The sequence below is a fragment of the Ostrinia nubilalis genome, chromosome 6 (assembly GCF_963855985.1).
Source record: "Ostrinia nubilalis chromosome 6, ilOstNubi1.1, whole genome shotgun sequence".
In the NCBI taxonomy this organism is placed as follows: Eukaryota; Metazoa; Arthropoda; class Insecta; order Lepidoptera; family Crambidae; genus Ostrinia; species Ostrinia nubilalis.
The window spans coordinates 13,281,494-13,298,174 of record NC_087093.1 but is presented as its reverse complement, the minus strand read 5'-3'; the positions used below and the strand labels follow the sequence as shown (position 1 = coordinate 13,298,174).

At 35.0% G+C, this 16,681-nt stretch overlaps 1 protein-coding gene across 1 annotated transcript; it reads right to left on the bottom strand.

Annotated features, from left to right (window-relative positions):
- Positions 1-4,118: 4,118 nt before the first annotated feature.
- Positions 4,119-14,945, bottom strand: LOC135072656 (stearoyl-CoA desaturase 5-like). Its single transcript, XM_063966669.1, has 6 exons — positions 14,895-14,945; positions 13,761-14,081; positions 12,692-12,822; positions 9,493-9,698; positions 7,650-7,832; positions 4,119-5,717 (listed from the first exon to the last, which is right to left on the bottom strand). Exons 2-6 carry the CDS (start codon positions 14,068-14,070, stop codon positions 5,471-5,473), a joined length of 1,077 nt encoding a protein of 358 aa, XP_063822739.1. The 5' UTR covers positions 14,071-14,081; positions 14,895-14,945; the 3' UTR covers positions 4,119-5,470.
- Between the last annotated feature and the right edge of the window lie 1,736 nt (positions 14,946-16,681).

Sequence of the window (16,681 nt, the reverse complement as noted above, 5' to 3'; positions counted from 1 at the left end):
AATAAATAAATAAAAAATAGAATTTTCTTATATCGTTATAATTATATCGTTTCGTTAGTGATATGGTTACAAAAACTGTTATTTGGCTTCTGGAAGTTCTGGAAGCCCGAACATACTTGTCAGAACACATTTTCTAGCGTTTTTCAGCGTGCCTGCTGTATCTTTTTGGTAAATAGTAGGTACTGGATTAACGATTAACGGACTTAGGATAATTTAACGGAAGTTAACGAGTCCGTTAACATTTTTCAAAGTTAACTTAAAAGTTAATCCGTTAATAGAAATGTTAACTTCGTTAATTAACGATTAACGGATTAACGAGTTAATGCCCAGCTATGGATAAGGGCTTAAACTATCACAAATATCCATAGCTGGGCATTAACTCGTTAATCCGTTAATCGTTAATTAACGAAGTTAACATTTCTATTAACGGATTAACTTTTAAGTTAACTTTAAAAAATGTTAACGGACTCGTTAACTTCCGTTAAATTATCCTAAGTCCGTTAATCGTTAATCCAGTACCTACTATTTACCAAAAAGATACAGCAGGCACGCTGAAAAACGCTAGAAAAACGCGTTCTGACAAGTACTTTCGGGCTTCCAGAACTTCCGGAACCCAAAACAACTGTTTTTGTAACCAGATCACTAACGACACTTGTTAGTAGGTATGTGTGGTGTGTGATTTTTACTTTCACTCCACTTTGACTCATCGTTTTGTAAAAAAAAAGTATGAACACTACTGCGGCAAGTTTTTTATAAAGTTGACGCAACTATCTAAGATTCCAAAATGGTATAATACTCTAGGAAACCTAGTCGCAAAAAAGATATGCGTATCATTTTTACAAGCACTTCGCTTGTTAGTTAGTATGGGACAACTCTTGCAACTGAATTTAAGACCAGTTTTCCTCAACCGATTGAGCTGAAATTTGGTATACTTATGTAAGTACGATGACAATGCAATGTTATGGTACCATTGAGCTGGTCTGATGATGGAGTCATGAGGTGGCCATAGGAATTCCTAAACGAAACGGTGGAAATTTATCGAGTTTGGATTTGCTGGATTTGTCTTTTCGAGCACTTTGGTGCTAATTTGTATTGTAATTGAACCAAGGCTCTGAGATTGAGATACTACTAAAAAGTGTAAAATAAAATTATAATTAAAAAACTTTTTTAAAAACAAGCTTTTATTCTGAAATGCAGTTGTACTAAAACGAAAAAAAATATTGTACTTATGCAAGGTTCAAATAATTTCGAATGCTTGTAGCGCAAACATAAAATAAGAGGAATAAATTCCATGCGCGATACAAGCTTTCGAAATTATTTGAACCTTGCATAGGTACAGTTATTTTTTTCGTTTTATTATCATGTGTTAACGGTTTAACGATTAACGAAGTTAACTATTTGATTAACGGTGCCCAGCTATGCAAATATCTACCTACCGAGACTACTGCAGTAAGAGTAGAGACCTAACACAGAAAATAACTATCCGAGGAAATAGTAAGGATTTCTTTCTTGCCAGCTTTCGAAGTTCCTGTGAAATCAAGGGCAATATGCACGAACACACAGCGAATGTGTATTATGTTAAAGACCTACCTACTACTTGTTCCATGACGAATAAATAAGTATACTTCCATTTAAGAGATTTTATATTTAGTCTGCAGCTAATAGGTACATTTCTTGGACGGGTACATTTTCATGACTTACAAAAGATATCTCCCATACAATTAAATTACTTTTTCATGCGCTCTGATACTTATTAAGTATGTTTTAATTTGTTCGGCTTTCCGCAACGCAAGTCTGACTCCAGCTTACTCAAACGTAAAGACAAAAGAGTGTAACAAAGTTCGTTGGTATCATGATTTGTATTAATATTTGCGCTCAACCAACCCCGACGCCGGACGGCGCGCGGAGCGTGACGCCCATATGCCACCGAAGTCTCGTAGCAGTGGTTTCCAACCTTTTTTGGACCAGCCCTCGTCGATAAAGTAATATTCGTGATCGTGACAGTTTTAATTTTGAATTTGCATAACGGAGCGTTATTCGCTTAAGGCCCTTTTCATTAGGTTCCGAGAGTCAGACCTGACCGAGATTCTGAAGTTATTGTGACTAAATCAATCCACAACAAAACTTAACTCAAAAGCTCAATGTAACATAAAGTTTAAAGAAGATTTTTGAGCTTGCATCTTCTATTACAAGTTCGGTCATCCTAGGATTTATATGATTACTCATAGTTCACGATGTGCAACGATGAATCACGAAATGAATATTTAAATTATACTCCTGTGGACTGAACTACTTATCAGTGGTTCGCGGAAATCGCGGACCACCTGGTTGGGAACCACTGGGCTAGGGTAACCGCTTGTGACGACTGCATACCAAATGCGGAGAACGAGAGTGTGGAAGCTTCTTACAAGTTATTCTCCACTCACACGCAACCGTTCACTTGCGAAAGATACTTAATTTTCAGTGGTGGATTGAGATCTCATCACTATCTCGAAATACTTAGTAGAGACGTCATTTGTCAGATTCGTTCTTTTCTCCGGGAACCTGTTCTGGCGATCATCATTATTATTAACTACTTCATTCCACTTCTGAACATAGACATTGAAAGATTGGTAGAGCAGCTTTCATCCAGCAGCTGGAGTATCAGATTCTAATACTTGTAGGTAACTCAAATGTGGTAAAAAAAAAGTAAAAATGTATTTATTTCCAAAAAATGACACAAAATTACAATTTTAAATACTTAGCAGTCTCTGCAGTACCTAAGCGAATATGCTTGTATCAGATATGCTTGGTCAGAAATTCAATTCATTCATTATTAATTACGTTTAAAAACGTAACACCTCATGGTAATAGGAATGATCGCTTCAAGAGAAGAGGCATATAAAGCAACTACGCTTTAAGAGTGCTATTAACAGTTGCGTGTCTAATCGGCTTTTTATACCTCGAATATCCCTTTAATCGAAGAGATTTGGTCATTCAGTAACAAACGCCTCCGTTTGTATGTAACGGTTACTTTAATTATTTTAAAGGTTCCTTTGTAAAAGTGGGCTGACCATTACAAGGCGTGTCAATAGTTTAGTGTACGGTTTTGGAACTCTTTTGATAGGTATATGTTTATATAGGTGAATTTATCTCGATCAAAATATTTTTACAGTCTACCATCAGATCACCAGACAGACTTAACCAGTCTAGTTACTCCAACCAATTTGGCTAGCGTTATAAATGTAGGTCAAATCCTCATCTATACTCCTGCAGTGGATACTAAATTATCTGATCATTACGATATTTAATAAGACGAATCTAACGACACCACTAACGCTAAAATCGGTCAAGCCGTTTAGGCTGTAGGCCGTGCCAAAGAAATATACATACATACCAGCGTTGCCAGACGTCCCGATTTTGGCGGGACGTCCCGATTTTTAAATCAAATTTAAATGTCCCGCGCGGGACAGGCTCGGTCCCGCTTTTCGGAGAGAGACACTCACTTCATCAGACTATTGTTTGAAACGCCATATTATTCTAAAGAATAAAACTTTTTAATTTTTTTTTCTTTTTAGATTCTAAAGACGAATTTAACGATAGAGTAAATCTGATTTAAAATATTATTTTTTTTGTTAAAATACTATTTCTATGGCTACTTTTGCTACCTATTGTCACTTAAACGTAATTTTAAGTCAAATAAAAAGATAAATAGGTATTTGAAAACCTTTGATTATATACGTTTTTTTACTATGTCCCGCTTCTGACGGAAGAATCCCGCTATTTTCACTCAAAAAGTACCAAAGTTCCGACTTGGCGAAAAAAAAAACTGGCAACGCTGATACATACCCACATACACACACACACATACACTCGAAAAACATAACCCTCCTTCTGGCGCAGTCGGGTAAAAATACTTTGTCAGAATTCTGGCACGTTCTGGCTTGATGCTCATTAGGTGCGCGTGCGTCGCCATAGACCGAGGGCGTCGCGATACAACCACCGTTGAGCGAGCGGTCACGCTCATTGGCTCCCTTGCAATAATTTATGCATAACCTGTTATGATCATAGGAAACGTTGATTACATATCTTCTTCAGTTTTACTTCGTACAGTGTACAGAAATGAATAACCAAATAAATAATCTTCATTTATTTATTTAGAAGAAGAATGCTTATAAGAAAATTAGCATTAACCATGTTTCCAAAACCAACCAACGCCATCTATAATAACAACATTATCAACGACAATTTAACAATAAAAACGGTAACAAAAGCAATATAACAACGTAATATTAACAAATACAAATACAAATATTTTATTATGAAACACATGTTACATTGTCATTAAAAATTAGCCTTATCCATTTAAGTTTTAAAAAACTTGTCCTAGGATAAGGCTGCTCTTCACAATGTTTAAAATTTGTAACATGAGTAGGTAACTAATAATTTTACGTTTAACAATTCCACGAAGCTCAGCAATATGTAATAAACAAAATATTATAAAAATCTCTATGAAAAACATAAGAAATTAACGCACTGCTTTTAATTATATACGGAAAAAAAAAAAACTTTCAAAATGCATCTTTGGGCGCGTTCAAGTTGTATCAGTTTGGTTTTATGAGTTCTACCCCAGATGGGTAGACAATAGGAGATGACAGACTGCACCAGGGTTTCATAGATTTGTATCAAAAGTTGTCTATCGGAGACATGCCTAAGATATTTAAAAAGCCATATCAGTTTCCTCACACGTGATGTACAGTTTTCAATCTGTTTATGCCAGTTATGCTGTTGATCAATATATATGCCGAGATATTTAACAGATGAGACTTTTGTTAAGGCGGTGCAGTTGCAGGGAGTAGCCGGGTAGTTATTGCATCCGTGAGCTGTTAATTGAAGGTCAGTCGGTGGTTGGAAACGATTTAAAATAGAGAAAGTCATGTAATTAGTTTTTCCGGTGTTCAGTGTTAATAAGTTATATTTAAGCCACTTTATTACAACTTGTAAACCAACTTCCGCTTTATTGTATACTTCAGCTCAGTTTTGTCCATGGAAAAGGAGGGCCGTATCGTCGGCGTAAGAAACGATGGATGCATTATCAAGTTTTAACAATAACAACGTAATATTAACAATAACACTATAACATTCATATAACAATAACAATATAACATTCATATAACAATAACAATATAACATTCATAAAACAATAAAATTAAAACAATGATTACATTTTTATAAACAAAGAAAACAGATCATTGGCTTTGTTCTGCAACTGTTAAATATTGATAATACTGTGTCAACAAAGTTATTTCTAATTCTTTAATTAAAATTAATTAAAAAATATTTGATGAGAAGTCATCAGATTTTGTTCGGATTGCAAATAGATAAACATGACTTTATTATGTAGGTATGTACTATTGATAACTTTAAATAATTAAAACTAAATAACATTTATCTGTTGACAAGGATCCTTCCTTCACCTTCCCTCATTCCTTCACAGCTCATTGTAAGTCGAGTCTCCTTTGGACTCCGCAACGTTTTTTATCAGGGCTGGTGACGCCACCTTCCTATCGTAGGCCCAGCCAATTTTGGCGAACAAATCCAGCAGGTTCGTGGTTCCGTTGAAAGGGAAGGCCAGCTCGGCCGCCTTGTAGTCCCACGGGAACGTGTGGTGGTAGTTGTGCCAGCCTTCGCCAATGGAAAATACGGATAACACCCAGTTTTCGCGAGGATTTATTTTGCTGAAATAAAGATTTTTGTTAAATTTGGCATAATATACACTCAGCGGCACGGAATTTGGCCCAAGCCTAAACAACCAGATATGAGGCCAAATAGGTGTTGTATACCTAAGTTTCGTGTGACATGTTAACAGAACATTTGTTTTTGTTAATTTAAGAGGCTAGATTAATTAAAAAATGCGTCTGTTTAACTTTTTTGACTCTAGAAACGCATTTCGTTGTTGGAGCGTAAAGAGTACGGGTAAGTTTAAATTCGATATTAAATGTTGTAAGGGTTTGGCGTTATGTTTTTTGTTTCTAAATTAATCTTAGGGTTATTCTCGTTTCCATAATTTGAGAATAATGTCCATTACTTCAGCTCAAGTTGCTCAAATAGTGTTGCTTAGAAGTCAAGGGTGTATGCAGCGGGAGATGGCTGAAACTTTGAATTTATAGCGTATAAACTTAAGATATACGTTAAAAAGGCATGACCAGATCGCCTTTTACACAAGAAGACCAAGAAGTGGGGAATTAAGGAGTAAATCAGCTCGCGATGACCCGATAATCGTGCTTGCAATATCAAGAAATCGGGTTCTCACTACGTTTGAGATACGCCAGCGTTTACAAACAGCAAGCCCAGTGAATGTTAGTGAGCACACAATAAGAAGAAGGATGGAGGATCATAACCTGCATACTCGAAGACCAGCTCGAGGACCAGAACTTCTCCGATACCTCCGCGAAGTGCGACTTACGTTTTCTAGAGAACATGCAAATTGGGCGCAAGGCTAATGGAGTAAAGTTATATGGATCGATGATTGCAGAGTCACCTTAAGAGCTCCAGACGGCCGTGGAAGTGTATAGAGAAGGTGCGGAGAAGAGTTTCTACGCAAACAGACAGTTTTCATAAAGAGTTTACTCCATTAGTCTAACGTACAATTTGCATGTTCTCTAGAAAACGTAAGTCGCACTTCGCGAAGGTATCGGAGAAGTTCTGGTCCTCGAGCTGGTCTTCGAGTATGCAGGTTATGATCCTCCATCCTTCTTCTTATTGTGTACTCACTGACATTCACTAGGCTTGTTGTTTGTAAACGCTGGCGTATCTCAAACGTAGTGAGAACCCGATTTCTTGATATTGCAAGCACGATAATCGGGTCATCGCGCGCTGATTTACACCTTAATTCCCCACTTCTTGGTCTTCTTGTGTAAAAGGCGGTATGGTCATGCCTTTTTAACGTGTATCTTAAGTTTGTACGCCATAAATTGAAAGTTTCAGCCATCTCCCGCTGTATACGCCCTTGACTTCTAAGCAGCACTATTTGAGCAACTTGAGCTGAAGTAATGGACATTATTCTCAAATTATGGAAACGAGAATAACCCTAAGATTAATTTAAAAACAAAAAACAAAACGCCAAACCCTTACAACATTTAATATCGAATTTAAACTTACCCGTACTCTTTACGCTCCAACAACGAAATGCGTTTCTAGAGTCAAAAAAGTTAAACAGACGCATTTTTTAATTAATCTAGCCTCTTAAATTAACAAAAACAAATGTTCTGTTAACATGTCACACGAAACTTAGGTATACAACACCTATTGGGCCTCATGTCTGGTTGTTTAGGCTTGGGCCAAATTCCGTGCCGCTGAGTGTATTATACTAATAGTGGACGTATCAGTTCGAAAAAAATAAAATTGATTTGAAATTGTGAATGTTTTTTCTTTCTGGTCATAATCTACCTACAACCCGGTAAGTTAACTGGCACACACCTGGAACCTTCTTTCCGCGTTTGCCCCGTTTCGTACCAGAAATTTGACGTCACGGCCGCCAGGTGCGCAGTTAACTCGACCAGGTTGTACAATTTTTGAATTTTATCTTAATTTTATTATTGACAGAGTCCAATAAAGGTACACTTTTGTAACCCTATCATAGACTTCGATTCTTCGCTATCGCTACTAACCTGTTATAGGGCCGATTGCCGTACAGATGAGCAAAGCTGTTGACAGACCACATGGTATGAAGGATGTACGCATGCTTAAGGACCAGCGCAAGGAACGCCACGGATATGCGTTCGTCCCAAAACACAACCGGGATCAGGACCGGTAAGACGAGGGCAAACAAAAGTTTCAGTATCTTGAAGTGCCTGAAAGAATAAATAATATATGTAAATCTGAAAATACTTATGCAGCGTGGCCAGGACGTTCAACGCTAAAATTTAGATTCCTTACATCAAGATAAATACCTATCTAAATTCCCTCTGGACACGTGGTCCGACTGCTTTGTCCGATCAATCGGACCACGTGAACTTTTTTTTCCTGTTGGTTCGATTAATCGGACTACAAGGAATCGCAATTCCACTTCGTCCGACTAATCGGACTTGAAATAAATTAAGGGTGGTATGCAACAAAATCGATCCATGGAAACTATTTCTCGTGTCAATTTCATATTAACTACCAATGCGATGCTCTTTGGTCATAATAATAACAAGAGCTTCCTCGTGAACGGCTTGACATGGAAAGGTTCACTATTAAATGAATTTATAATAATCAATTTAAATCAATATTGATTTGAATAAATTAATACAAATATGTAAAGGTATAAATATTTTTAATTAAAGATTGTTTCATTCAATGTAAAACGACCTCCTTTTAGTTCAATTCAAAGTTCAACTGAATTGAACTTTCAGGAAAAAAAACCGTAAAGTCAACTTTCTTAAGTAATCTTTCAAGGAAGTTGAAATACACGGATTTTTTTTATAAACATTTCCTAAATGTTTATATTATTATAGATAAGTAGGTTATGTAGGTAGGTATTCATTTGTTTTCCAAATTTTCAATAGGGATGTTTCCTGGGTATAAAGCAAGAGTTTTAATTAGTCCGTCAGTTAGCTTATCAAAAAATACTCGACACCTATTTTTCACTTTTTAAAACTAATGAAAATGTAAAGAGATAAAGCGTGCCAAAGTTCTAAAGAAAAGGCCCGTGACGTCAGTGAGTGCGTAAAAGTGCTGTACTTTGTGACGTCACGCGGAACTTCAACGCACTATAACTTTGAAATTATTTGTTTGATTGGCAATTAAATAATTCAAGTCCAATATTTTTTTATAATAAAATTGACGGACGAAAAAATTTTTTTTAGGAAACTAGCCTAAAAATCTATCAAAAATATTCAATAGATTTATTATAGTTGAATTTTTAGGAAAATATATTTTTTTTCCTGAAAGTTCAACTCAGTTAAACTTTGGTTTGAACCAAAAGGAATAGGTCTGTTATAGTTTTTCAATCAAGAAAATGCAATTAAATAGTGTTGAGTTAATGAAATAATAAATGTATCTTTCTTTCTTTCTTTCAAATAGGTTGGGCGGTTAAATGTCGGACCATGTAACCTTAAGAACAGAAAGTCTTGATAGTCCGACTCCTTAATCGAACCAACAGGAAAAAAAAGTTCACGTGGTCCGATTAGTCGGACAAAGCAGTCGGACCACGTGTCCAGAGGGATCTAAATCACCCCCCTGTATGTTCTACGATTTTGCTTAGTTTAGGAGATAGAGTCAATTTTGTATTTTTTTCCTTAACTTTTACCTATGGCTGGTTTTTAACTTTTTGTGCAACACCAAGGGCATAAAGCAGTGTCTTATGTCAGGGGAGCTAACACATCCTTTGCTTTGCACGGAATTTAAAACTAGAATCTTGAGCTTAGCGAGAGATTTTTTCAATAAGTTTAAAATGGCCAATTGCATTTCCGAGTTTTAATTCTGTGGGTCTCCGTAGAAATGAAATAAATATTTTCATCAATAACTCACCTTACATGAAACCGGATTAGGGGGTTGCCTTCAATGTCACTCATGTCGACTTTAACAGCTTCGCGGAGGACATCAGGGTGCTGCTTCGTCATCATCCAGCCGACGTGGGAGAAGAAGAAGCCTCGGGTGGCGTTATGGGGGTCGGCAGACGTCTCGGAGAACTTGTGGTGCACGCGGTGGTCGCGCACCCAGTTGTACAGGTCGTTCTAATAAAATTGAAATATTATACAGGGTGACTTTGCAATCAGTATATGTATTTTTTAAATAAGCTCTATAGAACAATTCAACAATATAACTTTATCTTAATTATTTTTAATCGTGGTATTTTTCTAAAAAAAATTTTTGAAAATCTAATTCGCGGGTTAAAATCTTATTTTTAAAAGATAAGGCTTATTTTCGCGCACCATTATGTCTATTAAGGTTTGCAGTTAACTGTGTGTACGTATTTTTCTATGGACGAAGCAAATTATCCACGTGTACCAATTTGAATTGATTGAATTTGAAAAATAAATAAATATGAAAAAAAAAATATCTGAGTCGCTCCTCTTATAAGTTGAAGTTGAAAAAGACACTGATTACAAAATCACCTTGTATTAGTTGAAATTACCTACATTTAACTATTAGGTATTTTACTTTTCGGTCATGAATGAGTCTTTAGAGAAACAAACATAGCTGCGAGACGCGAGTAGTAGTAGCAATATGCAAATAACATCTTTATTAAACATAGGTTTTTTGTTTATCCATCGACTAAAGAATATATTATTTGTATTGTTAACGTGCGTGTAGCAGAAGGGTATTTCTCATCGCCACGGTTCTCATCGTCACCTTCGTGGCGAATTTTATTTCTAACTTATTTCAACTTTTTGTAAACAAAAATTGTAGCGCTTGATGTGAAGATTGTATTCTCAGTAAATCAGTCAAATAGTGAGTCTCGTTTGGAAGCTTTAACGTTTTGAATTTTTCGATGCCACGAAAGTGATTCTGTACTTCACAGCAATAATTTTTTCAAACTTTATTGCTGTAAATGACTCTTAAGTGTTTATAAAACATAATATTATGTTTTATTTTCATCGATAAATAGCAATAACATAATATAAATAGTAGGGTGGTCCTTATTCCTACGAAAAAAAAATTTTTTTCTTATATTTTGCGGGGCACCACGTAATTTGAATATATACCATATGAAAGTCTTTCAATTTTTTTTAAAATTTTTTAAAAGACATTTAGGGGTCGCTACCAAGTTTTGAATTTTAAGTAAAAACACAAAATCTGTATTTGTTAGATTCATTTATTTTTATAGCCGAAAAATAAAAATATTACAAAATTATTGTTGTTGCTATGAACTAAGATATTATGTACAATGTACATATTTGAATCAATTATTTTTAAGATATAAGAGTTGACTTGTTAGTATCTCGACGCGTCGGTACCATGGTCGGTACAGAAGAGGGGTTGAGGGGAGAAGGGGACTAGAAGCGATTGTCTATTCTATCTATGCGATGTTCATTTGCAAGTAAAATGTGATATAAACACTTAAATAAAACATTTATGAAACCATGATTTAAGATCTTCAAAGCTTTTTGTAAATATTTTGACAGCTGGTAGCGACCTCTAAATCTTAACCAAAATGAAACAAAAAAAGCTAATTTCATATTTAGAGGTATATTCGAATGAGAAAGTGCCCCGGGGATAATTCAAAAGTCGAAAAATAAGGACCACCCTAATAAATAGGTACCTACTTAAATACAAGATAAAATTTTACCGATTACGTCACCTACTGAGTTACAAGATTCTACGCAATTGGTTTTAAGGGTGACACTGGTGGCATTCTGAAATGCTAAAGAAGCAAAAAACGGATTATCAGTACCTCAATAAAAAGAACTCTAACTGATATTATCAGTCCCTCAAAAAAAAAAAAAATATTTAGGCCAGAGGGCCTCGTATTTTTGTTGTACAACTTTTAACTCAAACTTCAGATTAAATTTATCTTACAAACAGATAAACAGTCACATATACAGACATACATACAGTCATACAGACAGATAACAAAAATACCCTTATTTATTTATTGATGTACTGATCTCTACTTACCACGTATAATTTATTAGTTATTAAAATATTGTAAAAACATAAACACCAGTCACTATATTTTAAAATAAACCAAAGCAAGAAATCACTTTCGTGGCCTAAAATCACCTTCGTGTATAAAACACCACGAAGGTGATGCCACGAAGGTGACGAACATTTTAGTTTTTTATGAATTATCCTTAAATTTGAATTTAACGGTTCAAGTCGAATACTACACAAATAAGTCTAACATGTTAAGTTTTCAATGGCAAAGTTTCAATTAAATTGTTTAAATTTTAGAGGTAGAAAATATTGTTCAAGCAAGCGACGGTATGTCTATGGATAATCACAAAAAGTTATGTATTTTTTTCGCGGAGCGACGATCGACCTATCTCACCTCCCCAATGGTCGAAGCGCGACTGACGTTAACCGAATAGAACGCTGTGATTGGTTGCTGATGTTCGGTTTAACGACAATCTTGTATTATTACTCAAAATTTTAGGTACCTAAAATCGTGTGACCAACGTATTTCGCTTTCTCAATTCAAAATAATTATAAGAAGATATTTTTTTGACTATTGTGTGGAAAGTATATTTAATTACGATGATTTTAGTATATGCTACACACAAATTGAATGAAAATTGTGAATGCAGTAACCAAATGTTTCATTGCAACCGAAGGTGTGACACGATGAGAACGCGAAAAATCACCCCGTTTTTTATCGTTTCATGTGATTTTTTCATATTATTTTCGCTTCTATTACGATAAAATTTATTTTGTATGTAGCTAAATAGATATTTTATCATCTGATTTCAAAGTTATTGTTCTAACTTATACCGTTTACGAACTATTATTGTGTGACCATCAAATTTGAGTGAAAATGAGAAGTACCCAGAAATACATCGTATAATAATAACAATATCTACCTATTAAGTAGTTATTTTGTATTTTAAATTGCGTTTCATTACTATTACTTATTCTGTGGTTTCATGCACTTCTTTTACGCACAGAATTTTATTCTAAGTAAGTTTGTAAGTGATTTATAAAATTGTATTTTTATTAAATGTTAAGGGAACTTAGAGTGAACTTTAGTCTAGCAAAACATTCAAAATTACCAGGGACGGGCACTTACCATTCCAGCGGTTAAGAAACCTATAAGTAGCATGATTTGTAAAGGAATCTTCGCTTTGTACGCGCGGTGGCTCCAGAGACGGTGAGCGCCGGCCGTCACCCCAAAGGTAGTCAGCAACGTTAATGAGAACACTGAAATAGTAATAAAATATACGATTGATAAAATATACCTAATAACAATATTGAAGCCACAATAGCCGAACGTTGAAGGGGTCGGACTGGTTGACTCGAGATCCGAGGAACGCGGGTTTGAATCCCTCCGCTGCTCGTCTATTGTGGTGAGCTTGCCCACTTGTGATGCAAGCATAAGAAATTTAGCTTACCATGAGATGCTAACGGGACTATAAACTACATATACAGGGTGGAATTTTGTAATGCCACCTGGAGGGAAAGTACTCTTAATACTGTAGATAGAAAATTTTACTCAAAGAACACATTCCTTTATTTTTGAAAAAAAAAATAGAACTACATTCAAAGATTTCCAAAAATTTGCATGCCACACCCGGGAATCGAACCAACTAAAATATGTTGAAAATTACACCCTGTATTTTTATTGCATAGATCGTTAGGGTCAAGTTTAAGGATGAATTCTCTCCAACGAACTTGTAAATTAAATGAAAGGAAAACCATGAAATCTTAAATTATTTACAGAAAATTTTATGGTATGGTAGTAAAATTTCGAAAATTTTTCAAAAATCTTTGAATGCAGTTTTATTTGTTTTCAAAAATAAAGGAATGTTTTCTTAGAGTAAAATTTTCTATCTGCAGTATTAAGAGTACTTTCCCTCCAGGTGGCATTACAAAATTCCACCCTGTATTAAATTAACTATTTAAAAAAATTACGCACTGCTGCGATTATTGTCATCATTTCGTCAAAAAATTACATCTATATCACTAGATCCAATTAGAGAGGATTAAAAAAACTTACTGCAAAAATGTTATAAAAGATACAGATGTCCGTCGAACGAACTACTATATGGATAAATTCTTTAAAGTGATGTACGCAAATAGTAAACTCAGAAGGATATGAGTATGTATGTAGCTAGTACTTAATTATACAAAATACTTACAAAAAATAAAAGTCTGCCGTTTCGGATAATATCGACGGTCGATAAATATGAGATACGCTGACACTAGTATTAGGGCATGAAACATTACTAGCACTAGTATGTTGAAGTACACTATTGGAGTCTCGAAGCCAGCCTTCTTTTCCAATTCTCTCACAGCTGACATGAACGGGCCCTCGTTTTTAGGCCTTAGTTGATCGTAGACACTAATCTTGGTTTGGGTCTCTTGGTCTATTTCCTTAGAGGTAAATTCACGTTCCAAAGAAGGCTTGACTTCCACTTCAGATGGTTTATTCATGGTGCCGTTTTTCATTTTGTTTTTAACTGAAAAACCCATAGAGTACCTATGTTTTCAGATCAGCCATGAATGCTATGATCAGGATGGAGAAAATTTAAATTAAAAATTACTTCACGATTATGTACAATGCTAGAAAATTGACAGTCCATCCCACCCAATGTTGATAGAAAGGTCTTAGTAGGAATTACCTAGTTAGTGGGAAATTATTTTTTTTAAAAGATAATCTTACTGAAAAGTGATACTGCCCATAAAGTAAGCATTTACTACATAACATAACATAATGTAATGTGTTGTTAATTACATTTTATGTACATAAAATGCATGTCAAATTGCAGCTTCTCTTTGATATGAGATAAAAATTAAATATAAATCACATTTCACTAACAATTTAATTTATTGTTAAATTAATTGAGTTTTAATTAGCAATGACATGTAATTAATTTGCGTAAACAATGAAAAAAAAACTATGAAAAGAGCATTAGCTACAGCTAGTAGCTAATGCTCTTTTCATAGTTTTTTTCATGTTGATCAACAGCTGTTGATGGAATATATTTTCATCACTTCTATTGTACTTCTAAGTAGCAATTTTTTCCAATTTTTTATTCCACTTTTTTATAAGCAAACGAATAAATCATTAACACGTTTTTTACAGCAGCAAATAACGAATTTGGTTATGCCTTTACGCTATACGCAGGTTGATGGATTTCGCATAATAAAACTGTCCCTTGTTTTTTACGACGTCCATGGGACCATGGGTTGAATATAAGTGGGCCTAAGATCTCTTTACCGGGACCATACGACTTAAGACCAATACACATTTTAAAAACAAGTCTGCTTACCTTGGCGGATGATCACCGTATTTTACGTTGAATACCCTGGACGAAGTGCTTGCCATATTTGGTAGTATTTATAGTAAATACTAGTGACTAGAAATGCAAATGACCAACCTCTCGTAAGCATTATGGGGGTCTATACGACCTAATACTCTAACTATCTTTATTTTATTTAAAATTGTCCGTGATCCTCACTTGACATGGCACACTGAAAACAGGCGTCGTGGCCTTCGTCACCGTGGGCCACGGCAAATTATGCTGAGTGGGGTCCCGTTGCAGTGGCCATCCTGATTGTGAGTGTGGCGCTGCTCAGTTAACTCTTGTTTTTGTTTTTCTTCCTTATTATTATTATGTGCCACTGTTATGCCTATACATATGTATTTGCCTGTATTTGTGTGATGTCCATCGTAATAAATATTAATCATCATCATTTCAGTCACAGAACGTCCACTGCTGAACATAGGCCTGCCCCAATGATTTAAATATTGACCAGTGGGTAGTGTCTGAAAATTTGGCAGTTCAAATCGCCTCCGCTTCACATGGTTGCAATGGAATTTCCCGGCTTTTCTCTATTATGCATGTAAACCTTCTTCTTAAGTCACTCTATCTATTAATAAAACCGCAACATAATCCGTTGCGTAGTTCTAAAGATCTAAGCAAGCATGCAAGGTAGGACAGCTGAAAGCGATTTTGTTTTATACTACGAGTATGTAGTGATGATGTAGGTACTCGTAATAATTATAAAGGATTATGGGCTTCGATCGGATTTGGATCGATTGGTAGCGGCCTGCGTCCAGCGCTTCCCTGTTACCTTTACGATTTGTAGTATAAAGTATTAGATAATAATGTGTTATTTCTATTTATTATTTTTATACATACAATAACTCATAATTTTATGTGCCTTCTATGTACCTTATTTTAAAATTAACCAGCATGCTTAGTTTTGAAGGGTTGGGCCTACCTTACCAGCTAAGATGTTTGTCATTTTAGTAAAAGAAGTCCAGGCCTTGACCTTCGTCTTAAAAACATCATAAAAACATGGTTTGACGCAAATAAATGTTGCAAGTATTTAATATGCACGTTCAACAAGTTTAAGCTTCTTTTAGCTAGTTCTGTGTCAAATTAAATATTCTACTCGTACTAAAGTGCGGCCAACGAGAAGCGATACCAAATGTAAACAAACCCAATGTCATGGTCATTTGGAATAGAAGGGGTGCATAACTTTTTAATAGTTAGATTACATATTTTTATAGACAATACATATGCGGGGTGTCCCGTAATGTAACGTCAAGCCGGAATTGGGTGTTGAGGCAAGTTGTGCTGGTTATCAGAAAAATATAAAAAAAAATCTATGTGGCATATTTTAAAAATAATAGGCATTTAAAAAAAATCTAAAAATTCTACTCCAGGTGACGGTCCTTTTACTCGTGTTGCCACAAATCTTCACTTTTTCCAAATTTTTTTATGTTATGTAACCCTGAATAATGCTTCTCTAAATTGTTATCAAAATTACAAAACCAGCTGCTCCAACTTGGATGAAAAAAAATACATTATTCCCAAAGAAAATATCAAAATAAAAATTTTGCCTAGTTTAAACTGACTGTACTGAAAAAAAAAGTACTACGCGAGTGTGGCAAGTGACGTCATAATTTGGCGCATTTAGTAAGGATTCCAAAATGGTATAACACTTTGTAAAATCTTGCTGTAATTGTCGACAAAATTTGTTTATTGGAAATAATCCCGTTTTTAACTTTATCTACCTTGGTTAAAAATATTATTCTAATGTGCCAAAA